The 16,892-nt window shown below is 40.8% G+C and overlaps 2 protein-coding genes across 3 annotated transcripts; both read right to left on the reverse strand.

Moving 5' to 3' along the window:
- Window positions 1–689: 689 nt before the first annotated feature.
- Window positions 690–8,727, reverse strand: LOC146581865 (caspase-3-like). 2 transcript variants are annotated; one of them, XM_085287628.1, is made up of 7 exons: window positions 8,642–8,727; window positions 5,888–5,953; window positions 5,190–5,347; window positions 2,875–3,003; window positions 2,252–2,427; window positions 1,556–1,676; window positions 690–1,302 (listed from the first exon to the last, which is right to left on the reverse strand). In XM_085287628.1, exons 2-7 carry the CDS (start codon window positions 5,947–5,949, stop codon window positions 1,073–1,075), a joined length of 876 nt encoding a protein of 291 aa, XP_085143754.1. In that variant the 5' UTR covers window positions 5,950–5,953; window positions 8,642–8,727; the 3' UTR covers window positions 690–1,072. The 2 variants fall into 2 exon arrangements, with proteins under 2 accessions (XP_085143754.1, XP_085143745.1); XM_085287619.1 differs by lacking the exon at window positions 8,642–8,727 and having other exon boundaries at window positions 5,888–5,988.
- A 262-nt stretch (window positions 8,728–8,989) lies between these two features.
- cenpu (centromere protein U) lies at window positions 8,990–16,870 on the reverse strand. The gene is made up of 14 exons (XM_085287717.1): window positions 16,500–16,870; window positions 14,267–14,321; window positions 14,021–14,108; window positions 13,716–13,923; window positions 13,472–13,618; window positions 13,148–13,232; window positions 12,983–13,060; window positions 12,798–12,888; window positions 11,379–11,505; window positions 11,026–11,104; window positions 10,550–10,597; window positions 9,714–9,775; window positions 9,400–9,556; window positions 8,990–9,316 (listed from the first exon to the last, which is right to left on the reverse strand). Exons 1-14 carry the CDS (start codon window positions 16,502–16,504, stop codon window positions 9,242–9,244), a joined length of 1,305 nt encoding a protein of 434 aa, XP_085143843.1. The 5' UTR covers window positions 16,505–16,870; the 3' UTR covers window positions 8,990–9,241.
- Window positions 16,871–16,892: the final 22 nt, after the last annotated feature.

The raw sequence follows: 16,892 nt of genomic DNA on the forward strand, positions 1-16,892 counted from the left end.
TTGTGGTAGCATTATGTTACAGGTTATATCCACACATATGCTTTTAAAGCAAATACTACTGAACCATCAGCTGACCTGAATTTTCTTCAAACGTTTCAAACCAGCTGTGTGAATGATTTGGTCAGTTGGATCAATGATCTTATTCCTGTGTGTAAAATTCAGAATAAAACAAGTGCGATTTTGACAGGTGATATTAAAGTTTCCTCTGTGAGAGATACGGCATGTAAACAGTTGAGTCAGGTTGAGGTCTGGACTTTGGGCCATTGCAACACAATGAAGTGTCAAACCTACAGCATTGTGTACACCTCCAGGACATTGCGGCGTGCAGCTCGGATCTCAGCTGACCCTTCTCACCCTGGACACAGTCTGTTTGACCTGCTCCCCTCAGGCAGGAGGCTCCGGTCCATCCGCACCAGAACCTCTCGCCATAAGAACAGTTTCTTCCCCTCTGCTGTTGGACACATGAACAATAACCACATGACTGTCCCCGCCACTAACACATGACCCTACGCTGTGTTCACTGTATCATTCCATGTTTGGCACTGATCACCACCTGCACTCATGTATATATCTTTCAACGTAGCACTCTTAATTCTTACTCTCATGTATATATCTCATGTATATCTCATGCACATATCTTTCCACGTAGCACTTTTAATTCTTATCCCTACTTTTATTTTTTCCATGTCTATTTAAGTGTTATTTATGACACCATGTTTGCACTGAAGCACCGCAGCAATTTCCTAATGTTGTAAACCTGCTCAACATTTGGCAATAAACCCCATTCTGATTCTGATTCTGATTCTGATCACATGACAAAAGATGGAAGCTGTCGCATCAGTATAAGTTTTTTTATTGTAATATATTTTTAACTATGGAACTAATAGTGTTTTGTGTTTCCCAAACAAGACCAAACACTAAAATCATCCAACACTGATGTGTTTTTACCTCAGTGCAAAGTGCATTTGGGTATAGTGACAATTAAATCATTGTTATCCTGCTCAGAACACCACAACAGACTGTATACATTCAAGGTGGCCAGAGGGTAGATATTAGGTTCAACCATGTAAATCTAGACGGGGAAGTAAAAGTCTTTGGTCAACATAGAGACGATACAGGGGATCTGCTTCTTGTTGCTAAATCCAGGCAGGTTGCAGGACGACTCAAACTGGCGTGAAACACCGTGGCTGACTCGCGTCATGATCTGCATCAGATCCAGCTTCCCACTGTAGCGCTCCAACATCTCACACAACTTCTGTATGAACCAGGAGCCGTTGCTTGTGTTTCTCCATGAGTAGTATCCTGCAGGACGAGTGACAGCGTTAGCGCTCTTAGAAAACAAGTTTGGACACCACATGTGACACATCAGCTGCGTTGTAGACCAAAAAAAAAAAAGGAAACAGAAAAAGGGAAGCATAGACAGAAAATGAACAGGACAATGTGTCGATGCTTGTTCTTCACACCCCAACCCATCGGTTTATGAGAATGACCCAGAAGGTGGGTCCTGAGGTCGGGACATCACTCTAAAATGTCCCGTCTGAGAAACTGTTTGTACCTGGAGCGGTGGAATAGGCGTATAAGAAGTCGGCCTCCACAGGAATCTTCTCAGACGTCTGCTCGTCTCCTACACTGTCGGTCTCAATGACTCCCTCATCCAGGGCTGAACCACGGCATGCCTGAAAAGGAAGGAGAAACTCAAAATCGATCTCATATTTGGCACACATCTTGAAACACCTTAGGGAAACTTGGGCGGGCAGTTATTCGAAGCATTATCTAAATGAACTTGAATTTCAGCAGCACCAGGACATATAAACAAAAGTTATCAGTCATACTGGATATTAAGAAAAAGGGTTAAAGGTATATTTTGTAAATTCCAATCTTTAAAAGTAGTTTAAAACCTCCCCACATTAACTAAAGCTCTCGAACAATGTGAAGAAACATCTGGACTTTATATCCAAAACATCTGTGTTGGGCAAGTTGTCCTCAAAGCTCCTGGAGGAAATCAAAGTGGCTAAAAAGTGGGTGTGTTAGCTCTGACTCATCAGTTAAATATAAAGAAATTCAATGGTTACATTTTTTTCATGTACATTTAAAGTGAAAGCACTGTTTTGTTTTTAAAAGTTATAAAACAGATGACAATTAAAGCAACACTTTGAACTTAATAAACTACTAATGAAGACGTTACTATATAAAGACTGAAACACAGGAATCAACATCGCAGAAGTGTACCACACTGCCATAATGAACTCACCTGTATGAAGAAGAGCTTTGGTTTCCCCACCAGACCCTTGCACTGCTTTCCTTTGAAGCACTGTACCAGCGTATCAAACTTTTCATAGCCGTCAGTGCCGTATATGACACCCTCATCCCCATGACTAAGCATCACACACACAAATGATGCATTGTTCTTGTGGTCCTCTTTGGATGCTGGAAACACAGCAGAACAGAGGGGAAACACCAAGGAATCATTAGTCCAGCTGTTTTTAAACAACCCCCTGATGCCAACTCACAAGCCAGTGCTTTTATTTTGGCGGAGCTACTCTAATAGAATGAACAAAAATAAAATCTTCTGGATATTTTATGTTCCTTCACATCCTTTTTCACTCTTCTTTCTCAATGGGCTAAGGCTACTCTCCTAAAACGACTGGGATGATTGGTTAAAACCAAACCAGACAGTACCTGTTATGTAAGTGTAACTGGTGTAGCTCTATAACATCCGCCAACTGCTAACAAAAAGCTATAGCAACATTAGAACAACTGCCGTCTGGTGGTTACCACAACCACAGCATTTCACTACAATCAGCTCACAGGTTGACTGTAACAGGATGGAGAGGTTTTTGTGAATACAGAGGTAAAGCTTTAACGTCTTCTTACCGTCTAACAACAGCCTTTTCATCTCAGCCACAGTCTGGTCATTTAATATTTGGACCTTGTAACCCAGGTTTTTGAAGGTCTTTGCAACACTGGCAGCATCAGCATCTGTCCCATTACGAGTGCCCATCCCTACAGAGATACACAAGCAGAAAGGTAGCACACTATAAAGTCAGCACCGTCTGGGAATCCTGGAAATAAAATCCAAACAGAATGCAATGATTTAAAATCTCATAAGCTGATATTTTATTCACAACAAAACTTAAAAAAACATCAAATCAAGCTAATACATTTAACTATTTCATGATAAATATACAGCTCATTCTAACCCAGATTATCTGTGTTTAATATTAAAGTTTGTTAAATTTAAAACATGTAAATGTGACAACTATTAAAAAAAAAAAAAAAGAACTGGAGAAAGAGGCAAATACTTTTTCACAGCACTGTAGGGTTACCTCAGGTTAACTGGCCACATGTCAGTAACATGGTTGGGTATCATATCATGATTGGACGCCCAGAATCTGGCATTAGTGCCTATGGAACTAACAGCCTTCACATCTGGGAGGGGACCATCACCATCGTCTTTTAAACTGCATTCTTTATGTGGCTTCGTACTAGAAGAGTACGGGTGCTGAACTGGCCTACCTGCCTCCAGATATTTCACCACCTGCAAACAGCTGGAGCATCACGAAACAGGAACATGACAAATAAGAGCCAGGAGTGCGGTACAGGTAGAGTCCTGATATTAAACAAGAACGGGAGAACGGGACAGCGCTCGTTTCCTCTGCTCTGTGGTCAATGAAGTGTTGGTTCAAGAGTTGGGAGTTCGTCTTGTAATCGGAAGGTTGCTGGTTCGAGCCCCAGCTTGGACAGTCTCGGTCATTGTGTCCTTGGGCAAGACACTTCACCCGTTGCCTACTGGTGGTGGTCAGAGGGCCCGGTGGCGCCAGTGTCCGGCAGCCTCGCCTCTGTCAGTGCGCCCCAGGGTGGCTGTGGCTACAATGTAGCTGCCATCACCAGTGTGTGAATGACTGGATGTGTAAAGCGCTTTGGGGTCCTTAGGGACTAGTAAAGCACTATACAAATACAGGCCATTTACCATTTGGTCTGTGAGATCTGTCGCTGCATTCTGTTTTACATTTTAGTTCCAAGTTTGTTTTGGAACTGGGATTGTAACTGTCACAGCAGGATTCCTTTGTACTGCAACTGCACAAAAAGCAAAGCAGTGCAAAGTACTTCATTTGACTTTTTGTACATTTGGAAAAATGTGGGAAAATCCCATCTCCCTTTTCACTGCAGACACTGGGATTTGTCACAGCAGCAGCTGTAAAATGATCCTACAGATGCTACTACTGTTACACCACAACATGTGCACATTTACAACTGGGTGAAGTGAGAGGGAAACATCTGCACCATAGAGGTGTCATGTCTTACAAATACAACACTATTATTGAGCATAGTGTAAAAAGAAAACAAGCACTCCCCGACATTCTATAAATCTGGATAAGGTTATAACATACAAACACTCCTGTGACAGGAAGTCCAAGAAGGAAGAGTTCGGGTCTTAGGAGGTCAATCAACCACCATTCAATCTCCAAACACGTGCTGGGTAATAACATTTAAAGGATCTTGTGTTGGTCTTCACTGTATTTACATCTTATTCAAGGTCATATCCATGTGAGGTACATGTTTTCTTTTCCTATTGTGATAAGTTAAAAACTAAAAAGACTGTATCAGGTTGTTTTTATGCCACAGTGTGAAGTGTGAGGCACAATGTAGCGCAGCTGATGACATTTGGAAAATTAGTGAAGTTTGGAACGAGCACTGTGACGAGGCAGTTTTAGACGAAGACAATGATCATGAAATGCAAAGTGTCTCAGTCCATCTCAATGACTGTCTAGACCAGGGGTGGGCAATTCCAGGCCTCGAGGGCCGGTGTCCTGCAGGTTTTAGATCTCACCTTGGGTCGACACACCTGAATCACATGATTAGTTCGTTACCAGGCCTCTGGAGAACTTCAGGACACGTTGAGGAGCTAATTTAGCCATTTAAATCAGCTGTGTTGGTTCAAGGACACATCTAAAACCTGCAGGGACACCGGCCCTCGAGGCCTGGAGTTGCCCACCCCTGGTCTAGACCCACTGTTACCACTGTTGTATCTAGCATTTTATTTTATTCTATTCTATTGTGTACAGTATCTCATAGATATATCAATCCACTGTTTTTTTCTCTAATTTTCTATGCAACTTTGCACTGTCCACTGCTGTAACAAAACAAATGTCCCACACGTGGAACTAATAAAGGTTATCTCATCTTACCTGTTTTTGAGTGGAAGTTCTTGTTGTTGATAATCACACAGGTGCCAATGCAGGGGTAGTCCATCTTGTAGCGGTAAACATCAGAGGCTTCTGGTTTACTGCTGTTCCAGTCCTTTTCCTCAGTAGTCTTGCAACTTCCTGCAGCCTCTGCATTTCCCCTGATGGAGCACACACACACACACACACACTCTGACTCATGACTGCCCTGTACTTAAAACATGAAGAACTTGTTTAACACCGTCACACATAAAAGAAGTTGTTAACAAGACTGTAGCTACTGTAGCTAAACTTGTTTGTTTACCCACGACTTCAATGAAAACGTACAAGAATATCACACAGATTGGTTTTGAAATGTCATTGTACCAGATAGAACTTCAGAGCATTGGTGCAACTAAGCATTTTCACATGTACCATTTTCTTTTGAGCAGCTCTTGTACGCTCAGCTTCTTTACTAATTAATCCTGCTGGTTTAAAACCACACTGTGGCAAACTGAAGAATAAACTGCTGGCTGTCAAAGTGAAGATGACGGTAACATAAGCCACTTGTGTTAAAATATGAAGGAAAACAACCTGAGCCAAGGTCAAATCAGCCAGGAGGTGCACAAGTCTCCACATTTCAGCAAACAGAGCTGCTACAGTAGTTAAGCTTTCTCAACACGTGGGCACTCAGACAGTGAGCAACAACGCACAATAGTTACCCATTTCCACAAACTGCAGCATCTACAGTGTCCCCACCTCTCTGCATGTCACCATCAGCCATGTTCCTGCACACAAAAGGTGGCATAGAAATCACCACAGGAAGATAAAGAAACCAAACACCCCGTGGCTCCTCTCCAAAGGTGGACCACACCCCTACTAACGCTTGCAGTTGGTTTAAAAACACATGCATTTTCGTTTAGGCTGATTAGCTTCCTCATTTTCAAGATTTAAGATCAGTGATGTAGATCATGCTATAGCATTTCTTCATTAGAAAAAGGAGAACAATTACTTTACAAGGAAATACATGCCATTCTCAGTGTTTTCAAGAAAGAGCTACACTTTCTGGAGAAGTGTATTTTTGGACTCTGGTTGGGTTGTGCAAGTTGCAAAACTGTGAAAAGCATGACTAAAACGTTTGGAGTTGATTGATGTGCAATTCTTGAATAATAATAATGTATACTTTACTGATCCCCGTGGGGAAATTCCTCTCTGCATTTAACACATTTACTCAGGGAAGCACACACCAACAAACTGGAATGGGATTCTTCTTTTTTTGCAGTCCCAACCTGTAAGGTCATGTAGCTTGATAGAGTATGCCAGATTATACAATCTCAAAGTGGAAAGAAAAACCCCACAACAAGCACAATAGTTACCCTGGAAGCTGTTTGGTAACAGGGATAAGATAAACCTTTATTAGTCCCAAACGTGGGAAATTTTGGAGTCATGGCAGAAGGCACAAGAGCAGTAAAAATAAGAAAAACATTAGACCAGTGGTTTGGTGGTTTGTGGGTTTGGTGCATACACTCAACCTTGTGTTTACCAACATAGAATCTACTTTATGGATTAACTAATATGTCAATATATAAGTTAAAGCAGTTTAAAAGCATACTCAGGAAGAGCCACTCCTGTTAAACCACACCAAACTGTAGCTCATAGTGAAACCACTGACACAACAGGAAGTGTTTTATAAGGATCATGAGAAAAGTTACCTCAGTGTGAAAGAGAAAATAACTGTCAACATGAAAACAGTGAGTCAGTATCTTTCTGTTTGATTTTTTTAAATTAAATTCTGAAACATCCAGATGTTAGTTTGATAAATATAGGTGTATGAGAACACTGCAGTACATAATGTACACGTTGTAAAATATAAAGGTCTGTCAAAATGAAGACTACTAACATAAGCCAGCTGTATATTACGATGCTTATTTTTCCTACATTGTGTGTACTAGTACATGGCACTGGTACATATGCCACCAAGCAACTGGTCACTTAAGCCTGTCGCTTGGTGTCAGCAAGGCTACGTGATGAGGTCATATTTTCCGATGCAGATAAAAGCCTTTGGGTGAACTAAGACAGTTTTCCTCTTTTAAATGGATATTACACTTGTACGGAATGGTGTGAAGGCACAGCAGTTAGTTTCAAAAACAGCAATAGTATTTTATGTCTTTTGTTCATCTCTAAAAATATATTTCATTTTCCTGTAACTGCGGGTGCTGTGCTGAACAGTAGACCGTCGTAAATAACTCATGGCCGATAATCTGTCAAAAACACATCTCTCATGAAAGCCATTTCTGTCACCAAGTAGATGTTGAGATGAAGTTTTGGCAAAATCACTTGTACAGACATTTACCCAGGTAAAAACTGATTGCCACCAAAAATGTCTTTTTTTCAACAGAGATTTGTCCCAGAGAGCTGCAAACAAACATAACATCACAGTTTTATTAAGATATTTAAAATGGCCAAAAAGGGCTGATAATGTAGGTGCAGTAAGGCTGTATAGACATAGGAAATACAGACAAACAGGTCCTGTCTTTATTTTAAATATATAACCCCTCCATAAATGTATGGTCAGTCTATTTACCAATATAAGCACACTGAAACATCAAAAATCAGTTTCTAGCACATCAGGAGGAATACCAATAATTAATAAATGCCCTCAATGAAATTCTTTTATATTTTAAGTCGCCCATTTAGTGAGCTGGGCTACCTCTGGACCCTAGACCCATGTTCAACAACTCAGGTTTAGAGGATCTCAGCCTGTCATAAATACTGGTCACGTGATCTAGCCAAAGTGAAAAAACCACAAAACCCATGATGCTTCCTGTAAGTTGTTCATTTGACTATTATAAGTTAGGTTTACTTTTGGGGTTAGGACCACAGACTGCTGTTTCCACACACCCATGTGTTTGAATGTTAACATATTCAAAGCAGACTAATACTAAGGAACAACCATTACTGTTTAACTACACCAAGTTAGAGCTAATAACGAAACTGCAATGATAACAAAAAATTATTTACAACCCTTCTATCAGCACGTTCTTGTTTTTACGTTAAGCCAATTGAAATACTTCCACGCACCATACCTGGATGTTAGCTTAATAATTACCCCGTACATGAGTGACAGATCTGTGGGAATATTCCATATGAATTATATAAATGCCGTAAAAGTGAGTCCCACTGCAGACTAGTAGCACAAACTACAAAAACCTAACATACGACAACTGTCCATTAAAGTGCTACTACAGCTAATGTTACACAGTAATAAAGGCGAGTGAACGATGACCTAAAAATAATACTCCCGAGCTGGTTTGTTAAACAATTTCAGTTTAGTTTACAGCTACGTCAGAAAACGCGTTAGTGAAGCAAATAGTTGATAAAACACGTAAATATCAGCGGGAACACGGTAAACCCACGCAGCGAGTAACTCATAAGGGTAAATACGAACGGAGTAGAAAACACCAAAATAAACGTACCTCTTAATGAGACAGTAGAAAGTGCTTTTATGAAGTATGTTACATAAATAAAGCCAACCAGGAAATCTCTGTTAAAAGTTTATACCTGAAACTTTGAGCCAATGGGAACGCCGATTCTGTGTGGGCGGGATGACGCTACTAAAAGACAAACGCTGATTGGTTTAGACAACTATTGTTTAGTTACCAACAATCCCTTCTCTTTTCTGCACAGGCAGGTGAAATGCTGTGACAAATAATTATCAGAAGCTCCGCGGAAATCCCAGTAGCAGTTCAGACTGCTTCCGGAATTTCTTTCCTTTTGTTAAATAAAGAAAGTAACTGAACTACACACGCACACAAACTCTGGTTCCGTTATTTGAATTTATTAAATACAATATGAATGTATTCATATTATTAATCTATAAAACATGTCACATTCTTCTAGTAATCATCCAGTTTACATTTATGATCTAAATGAACAGGACAGTGTTATATACAAAGCCTTATCTACACCATACATTACAATCCAAACCGTCAAGCTGCTTCCAGCCTCTCATCTCATATTGTGCAGTCTCTGGGAGCTTTAAACGTTCTGCATTTGTGTCATTTCCCAGACTCATTTTAAGTCTCTTTTCTCTCTGCTGTTTTAATGTGCTTCGTCTCCAAGAGCAGAGCTGGTAAGCTGGAGGCCCCGTACTGGAAAAAGGAACCAGAATTCAGCTCATCATTGAAATACACAATACAGTATTTGGGTATTTAATGTTGTTGTGCATCTCTACCGTCTCTTTCTCATTGGGGTGTTTTTGTCTGTAGTCCAGGTACTGTCGGTTGAGCTCTCTGATGTCATGGAGGAAGGCCTGGCTTCGTCTCAGGTCAGCTAACCGCTGCTGAAGTTCAGCTTTCTCCTTCTCCAGCAACCATGCCTGCCTCTCAGCTCTGTTAGAACAATCACACGAGGTCAGCAGTCAGTGAAAGGAAAAGAATGTAAACTTTTACATTCTCCAAGACCTAGTTCTTTCACATAAATGACTCTATAAAGACATAAAAGTTATAACAGGCTGTTTGTAAACCATGTGTGTGAGCTGCTGCTCACCTCATCATCTCATGCTTGGCATCAAACAGTCTCTGCGTGTTTTTACGGATCAAAGAGCCCACCTAACACAGAACAATGGAAACAAGCACTTTACCCAACCTACAGAAATACAAGCTGCTCTGTTATCCTTCAGTGCAAAGTATGGACGCTGACTTTGAGCTAAACATAGGCATCAGTACTCTGACATAAAATCACAGTAACAGTATGTTCATGTCTAACACATTCTGCCAGCTCATACGGAAGGTAAGGAGGCGATATGGAACGATTAAATGACTAAAGTTCTCGTCTTATCTTCCAAGAGTATAAAGTGGATTATTGTCGTGCAGACTAGAAGTTCAAGGACACACAGAAACGTCAAAATGAGCCTATTGATCTGATTTTGACCGTTTTGAATGAGTCAAAGTTGAGAATCATTAACTAGCAGGGAGGTGGTGTGGTTAGATGCTTATGTAAATTCATCGTGATGGGAAGTTTAGGACTTTAATGAGTTCTTTGAACTTTTTCCAGTGCAATGATTGTGCAGCACAAATCTTTAATGACTTAAAAACCAAACAAATCAAAAAACAAGACTTTGTTTGAATCCATTTAGGATTTCCTCCAATCCACACAGGGTCAAAAGAACACAAATATACACACACAATAATATTTAATTCAATGTCCATTAACAAACTGCAGCTTGACTGAGTGCGTTTGGTAGCCTGATCGATCCATTCCAACCAGTCCCGATGTGTGTTTGGGATCCTTGATCAGAGGTGGCGTACTAACATGCTACTAGGGTCACAATTTAGTATTTTACCATGCTTACATTAGTAATGCTGACCAGACGTCATAATTACCTTGTTGTTTTCTCTTTTTAAAACCTTGAGCTCTTTAAGTGAAGTGATCTGAAAGAGACAAATACAGTGTTTGATTTAATGATGGCTGATCAACAAAATGCTGCTGTCTATTAGACTCAATTCATGGAGAAAACAAATCCAAGTTATATCATAAGTCCATTCGTGACATCTAGAGTTTGAAGTAGGATCGACTACTTATTATGTCGTTAGATGAAAAAGGCCTTGTAGGGACCTCCCTGCATTTCATGATGTTTAATGTCAGTAACCAACAAAATACTTAGCATTACAATTGTCACTGTAATCCTGTCCTTCTATAGTGCTTTACACTCTAATATGGCTACACAATGTATGAGTTACTGGTATTACACTGTTGGTTTAATCCAGCTTGTAGCATCCTTCAAAACAACACAGAGTAAAGCTGTGTTGTCCTTGACAACCTCTGTTTGACATCATGACCAGAATCAGGAAAGTCTGACCTTTTCTGTGAGTTGGTCTTTGACATTGCTGGAGAAACAATCAATGGTGTGTCTGACAGCTTTAGACCCCACAGACTCCCTGAAAGCAAGCAGAACAAAGTAATGCTACTGGCAACCTGAATGATTACCTCTACCAGCATGCTTGCAGTTTTCTTGCATCCTGACTCAGCCTTTGAGCTTTTCTAAAGTAAACATCATTGCTTCAATATTTATCTGTGATAGATATCTGTGTGAAACACAGCTGCTGTCAATGCAAAGGCGTTAATAAAAATGACTGTAATGTGTACTTAAAGCCTAGATTACAGGCTACAGAGACGGTCACGGTGAATGAGCGTTGAATTTTGGAAATTTACCTGTACTGCTCACAGAAGTCAAGGAAGGAATCCAGCAGCACCTCCAACTCTGTCCCTCTGTGTTGGCCTCGTTTCTTCCTCCTCTGCTCGCCTGTGCTGGCCTGTTCTGGTTCTCCGGATCCACTGCCTTCGAGGGGAATCATCTCCATTATTTAATCACTCTGAGCAATAATTTTTTAAGGAAAAATGTCAATTACAATTAAATTACAGTAATATTAAATAAAGCACAGGGCCAGGCTCACTGAGATACTTTTCCCAGTGATGTGGTTAGAGTCTGTTTCGGTTCTTTCTGATGAAGGCCAACTGTGACTGCATCAGCCACACATGGGCAAAATCAATCCATACATTCACCTCCTTAGTTTGGATTCCAGTTATTTTAGCAATATAATTCATTAATGTCTCTACTTTATCCTAACAATGATATTATGAGCACATAGTAGCATTGTGTGGTTATACTGGCTGCTTCCTGTCTGGGCAAAAGGTGTGGCCAGGTGCAGTTATGTTATTTTGTGTTTGTTTCCCTCTGTGAGTAAATGGTTTGGCCAAACCACTGTTACCCTCCTTTGTCTTTGTGCTCAGTTTACTCATTTAAGTTTCTGGAAGTCACTTTTTGAGTAGTTATGCTTAGTTGAGCTTCTTTATGAATCCACTAATTTTATTTTTAAATTTGTCTTTTTGGGGGGTAAAATGGTGTAATTGGCTGCTTGGTCCATCACACCAACAGTTGATACAGTTCAGAAACAAATGTTTGTTGTGTTAGTTACATAAAAACAACAACAACAAAAACCCCCACAACAACATGTGATCAGAACCTTTGCAGTAAGGCGACAGTGTTGACTACAACAGCCTCCCACCTTCATGCCAACTGCATGTTTTGTGAAACACTGCCACAGATACTGATTACAAATACACTCATTGGACATTTCATTAGGTACACCTGCATAGTGTTGGGTTGGACCCTCTGTTGTTTTCTAAAATGTTGCAATTTCTACAATCAGGAATGTGATGGAAACATTCCACAGAGATTTGCTCCACAGTGATATGACAACATGTTCAAGAAACCAGTTTGTCGCGATTTGAGCTTTATGACATGACGTGTTATCGTGCTGGAGGCAGCTATCAGAAATGGGTACACTGTGGTCATAAATGGATTCACATAGTCAGCACCAATACTCAGGTATGTATTTGCTTTTAAATAAAGTTGATAATACTGAAACCCAAGGTGAGCCAAGAAAATATCCACACTATTACACCGGCACCAGCAGCCTGAACCATCAATACCAGGCAGGTCATGCTTTCATGCTGTGTGTACCAAATTCTGACCCTTACATCCAAACGCAGCAGCAGAAATGAAGTCTAATCAGACGTTATGCATTGTAAAAGTGATAACAGACAGTAACTAGTTCTCTTTGCTCTTACCTGATGAAGACTTCCTAGCTTTGGATTTCTCGTACAAAGACTTTTTCATTCTTCCCAAGCTTCCCCTCACGGCCTTCTTTGGACTTGGATTCTGAGGAAATGACATGAAGAAAAAGATGCAAAGTTAGAATATAGCCCATATTTGCCACTGTTGCTCAAAGCTCTGTGCTAATGCTAGTCCATACCCAGCTGGAGTCTACATCCACATCCTCCTCATCAGATGAAAGCACTCGCCTGCTCTTCTGTGGGGCGGGGCCAGAGCTCTGGAACAAATCATTATTTTCAGCACATCTGACATCTCAACTCTATTTTTATTTGAAAGGCTTTATGACCACACAAGAGCTCCTCACCTGTGACTGACTGTCACTTGATCTTCCACTAGCAGACTCACTTTTTCTCTTCTTGTCCTCCTTCCTTTGCTGATTATTCACAGGCCTAGTGGGACACGGACAGACACACACACAGATAAATAAACCAGTAGGGATATAACATAAAAGTCAGTCACTTCAGCATCATTACTCAGACAGTCAAGTTCAAGTTGTTTGTTTAAGTTCTTCCAGAGTGGGGGGGGCAGCTTCTGTACTCACAGTCATAAATATTTGGGTAAGTAGAAAGGAGCTTCTAGAGCTTTGAGGGGTTTTTAATGTCATCACACTCTTTGTACAGGGCCTCACCTTGCACTTCTCCTCTTGGCAGGCTTCTTCCCAATTAAACGCTTCTGTATGGCTTTAGGAGCAGGCTGACTGTCCTTCTCTGGGACAGATTTATGTACCTCCACATGTGGCTCTGCTTGTTCATCTGCAGTGGCTTCCTTCTCAGGGCTAACCGGTGCATACAGGAGGTTTAAAAAAAAAAAAAAAAAAGAAGTCAGCACTCACGTCACAATAAACTAGTAAGTGCACATTAACTATACCTTACCTGGTTTGGCCCTTCTCACCAGCACTTCTCCTGCCCCTCTCTACCTTCTTTTCTTCCTTCCTATTCTCTCGACCTTCCTCTGCCACATTCCTCTTTACAGCAGATCCACGCTGTCCGCCGGTGGCCTTTCCTGGGTTTTCTGGTCTGTTCTGTTCTTCTTCAGGCACATTTAAATCTTCTTCCATGGCGGTACTGTGCAGAGGGTTGCCTGGGCAACACAAGCATCATGTGGTCAGCCAAAGTTCATTAGGAGCAGAAAATGTATAACAACACATGACAAAGGTACTCAGATTCAATAGTCTTACCATAATTTATCTGTAACCCTGCCAGGAAGCTAGCTTTGTCTATAGAGGACAGGTTGGTGGAATCCATTTGATCAAAAGCTGACGCTTTCTAAATTTGAGCAAAACAAAGTGGAATAAAAGTATAATTAGGTGCTTTAAAAAGTTGCCCCACAACAACTATTTTTACGTGTTTTTCCTCAACGATGCAGCAAACAAAAGAAGGACCAATCGATCTGATCACACTGAACCAGTCATGGATGAACTTACTTCGCTCTCCACTGGAGGCGCTGCCGACACTCTGGTTCCCCGTCGCTTTTTGGCACTGCATAAACAAAAGGCCATATGTTATTACAGTTTTTTCTGAATGCTTAAACCCTAACTGTGATTCCTGTAGCACAATCTCTAAAACTATTCAGACTTATAGCAAAACCACTCACTGAGTTTGCAAAACTAAAAGCACAAAAACTGCTTTGCACTCAGTTTGCAATTTTGTAACACACACTTTGCAAAACTGTAGGCACAATTCACTGCACAACACTCAATTACCAAATTTCCAACACAGTCCTAGCAAAAGTATACACATGTATGGCTATCATTAACACTAACTTGCCAACTGTCTGGCACACTTTCACACGTGAAAACTTTTTTAGATAATTAGTTCACTTTGCAATCAGCCTAAGCACTATAATACAGGTAAGCTGTGTGTGCGGAGTACAATGGAGGGAGCAGAAAGAGTGAGAAGTAGAGGAGGCCGAGGAAGAGGACGTGGAGGTGAAGAAGTAGGATGAAGAGGACGACAAGGACAAGGAGGAGCAAGAGGAAGACGAGGAGGGGGGAGAGGAAGATGAGGAGGGGGGAGAGGAAGATGAGGAGGGGGGAGAGGAAGGGTAGGAAGAGTAAGAAATAGAATTGCTGATGACATCATGCTACAATAGTGGACCATGTAATCAACTATGGAATGACCCTGAGGGTAGCTGGCCAACGGGTCCAGCCTAACTCGAGCTGCTACACTGTAGCAAGCACCATAGGGACATCTTGAAATGAGAATCGGTTAGTACAGTCACTTCGCACAAAGATTTGTAGCACTGCCATAAGCCAATGAGAAACACACCAATACCATTGATGTAAAAATACTGAAATTGTTACTTTACAGAATTGCTAGATGACCAGATGCTGGGGGCAGAGGAAGCATGTTCACTGCAGACCAAGTAACCCATATAGTCATTATGGCGATTGCAAATAATCCTATACTTGGAAATAAACACTTGTGTTTGTTTTGATGTGTTTGAATAAACACCAGTACTTGAAGTTTGGATCCCTCTATGCTTATGGATCTATGACAGAAGTATGAGCTCAAACTGACATAGCCTACCTTGTGCACAGAGAAAGCAAAAGCCAGATGTGTTTTGTATTCATACCATCAGTGTGCAGTTGGTGCATTGTGTGCTTAGTAGATGATGGCTTGTGTGTACTGTTTGATACGGAAACACCATTTTTACGAAGGTGTGAAGAGTTAATCTAGCTGTGTTTGCTTTTGCAAGAGAACTACAATGTTTTGATTATTGGGTGACAGGTTTTCTTATTTGTGTGAAGAGTTTTGCAAAATTAGCCAATAGTTACAAAAAATGTGCTTAAGCAATCAGAAAAAACTGTAACTGGCTCTGGATGCTGGGTTTGTTCACCTACCAGCCTGGTTAAAGAACGCAAGGCTGTGGTGGAATTCTTACCTGGATAGACCCAGGTGAGGCTATATCGATAACGAGAGCCGGTTATATTCTTAAAATACTAAAAGGAAAGTGCTTCATGATTACCTCCTTTAGCAGAGGACTGTCACTTATGTTAATAGAGTAGATAGGCTGTCCCACACTTTACAGTGACACACCACCCAACCATTCAAGACAAACCATCACTCGATAAGTGGCTCACATCGTGTAAATACTCATCTGGGTTTCCTATTTCATGCCACAGTCAGCTGATATATTTTAAACCTTCCACGTTCTACGTTACACCCACATGTGAAATAAAAACATTGAGCCAGTGGCAAAATGTGCTTCTTATTAAGAGGCCGGCTCTTGTGCCGAATGTAGATTAAAAGAAATAAGAGCTTATCTGCTACATCGTTGTTGTTGTTTTTTTTATTGAATGTGAGCAAGCTCAGAGAGATGGTGATCAACATCAGAAAGAAGAGGGCGGCCATACAAATACTGAGAACTGGCTGTACATATAAAGCAGGCTCTGGCTCTGTGAATGGCTCCAAACGAAGCACTTTTGAAGCTGTGACCGCCATCACGGAACAGATACATACCACTAGTTGTCACACTCTATAACACAAGTGTGTTTCTCTTTTCGTTATTCGACAGTATAACTTCCCTCACTGACATCATGCTAACAGCAGCAGGTCAACGAAAAGTTTCTTTTAGCAAACAAGGTGTTCCGGTATGTATAAAGAAATATTTCTTGTAGTGTTGAAATGTTAGAAATCAAAACGGAAAGTTCTCACCTCATTGCGAACAACTGTAGGTTTAGTACGTTATATAAGCTGTTCGTCGGTCGGAGGAGCTCAAACAGCTTCCCGCTGCTCCCGCAAAATAGTTCAAGTTCCGGACTGTACCATTCCAGTCACACAGGGGTGTAAAATAATACAATAAAAATGTGCAAGTGGGGGTTATAGAGATAAATTAACTGCATTCGAGACTCAACTTTAACTTTGCCTTAAGTTGCTTTGAATTCACTATATTCGAAAGAATGTTTACAGTGAGAATAAAAAAAAAAAAAAAGCCAACCCCACAGCGGATTTGAACAGTCCTTATTTCTACGGAATGCGAAAAAGACCATAAAGAACTTTTTTCGAACCTTCGAAAGCAACGAAATCTGGGACACAAATCAGTGACTG

The sequence above is a fragment of the Mchenga conophoros genome, linkage group LG2, assembly GCF_057382185.1.
Source record: "Mchenga conophoros isolate Kocher_MC1m ecotype Shallow Benthic linkage group LG2, M_conophoros_male_GT1.1, whole genome shotgun sequence".
NCBI classification, from domain to species: Eukaryota; Metazoa; Chordata; class Actinopteri; order Cichliformes; family Cichlidae; genus Mchenga; species Mchenga conophoros.

What these genes read in the sequence shown, in the direction of transcription:
- LOC146581865 (XM_085287619.1), bottom strand. Translation starts at nt 5,973, where the DNA reads ATGCCACCTTTTGTGTGCAGGAACATGGCTGATGGTGACATGCAGAGA. An exon ending in GCTGCAGTTTGTGGAAATGG is followed by an intron (nt 5,348 to 5,887) that starts GTAACTATTGTG and finishes GTGCTCCATCAG; the next exon opens with GGGAAATGCAGAGGCTGCAG. An exon ending in GAAAAGGCTGTTGTTAGACG is followed by an intron (nt 2,428 to 2,874) that starts GTAAGAAGACGT and finishes CTGTGTTTCCAG; the next exon opens with CATCCAAAGAGGACCACAAG.
- cenpu (XM_085287717.1), bottom strand. An exon ending in GCCAAGAGGAGAAGTGCAAG is followed by an intron (nt 13,233 to 13,471) that starts GTGAGGCCCTGT and finishes GTGTCCCACTAG; the next exon opens with GCCTGTGAATAATCAGCAAA. An exon ending in GACTTCTGTGAGCAGTACAG is followed by an intron (nt 11,105 to 11,378) that starts GTAAATTTCCAA and finishes GCTTGCTTTCAG; the next exon opens with GGAGTCTGTGGGGTCTAAAG.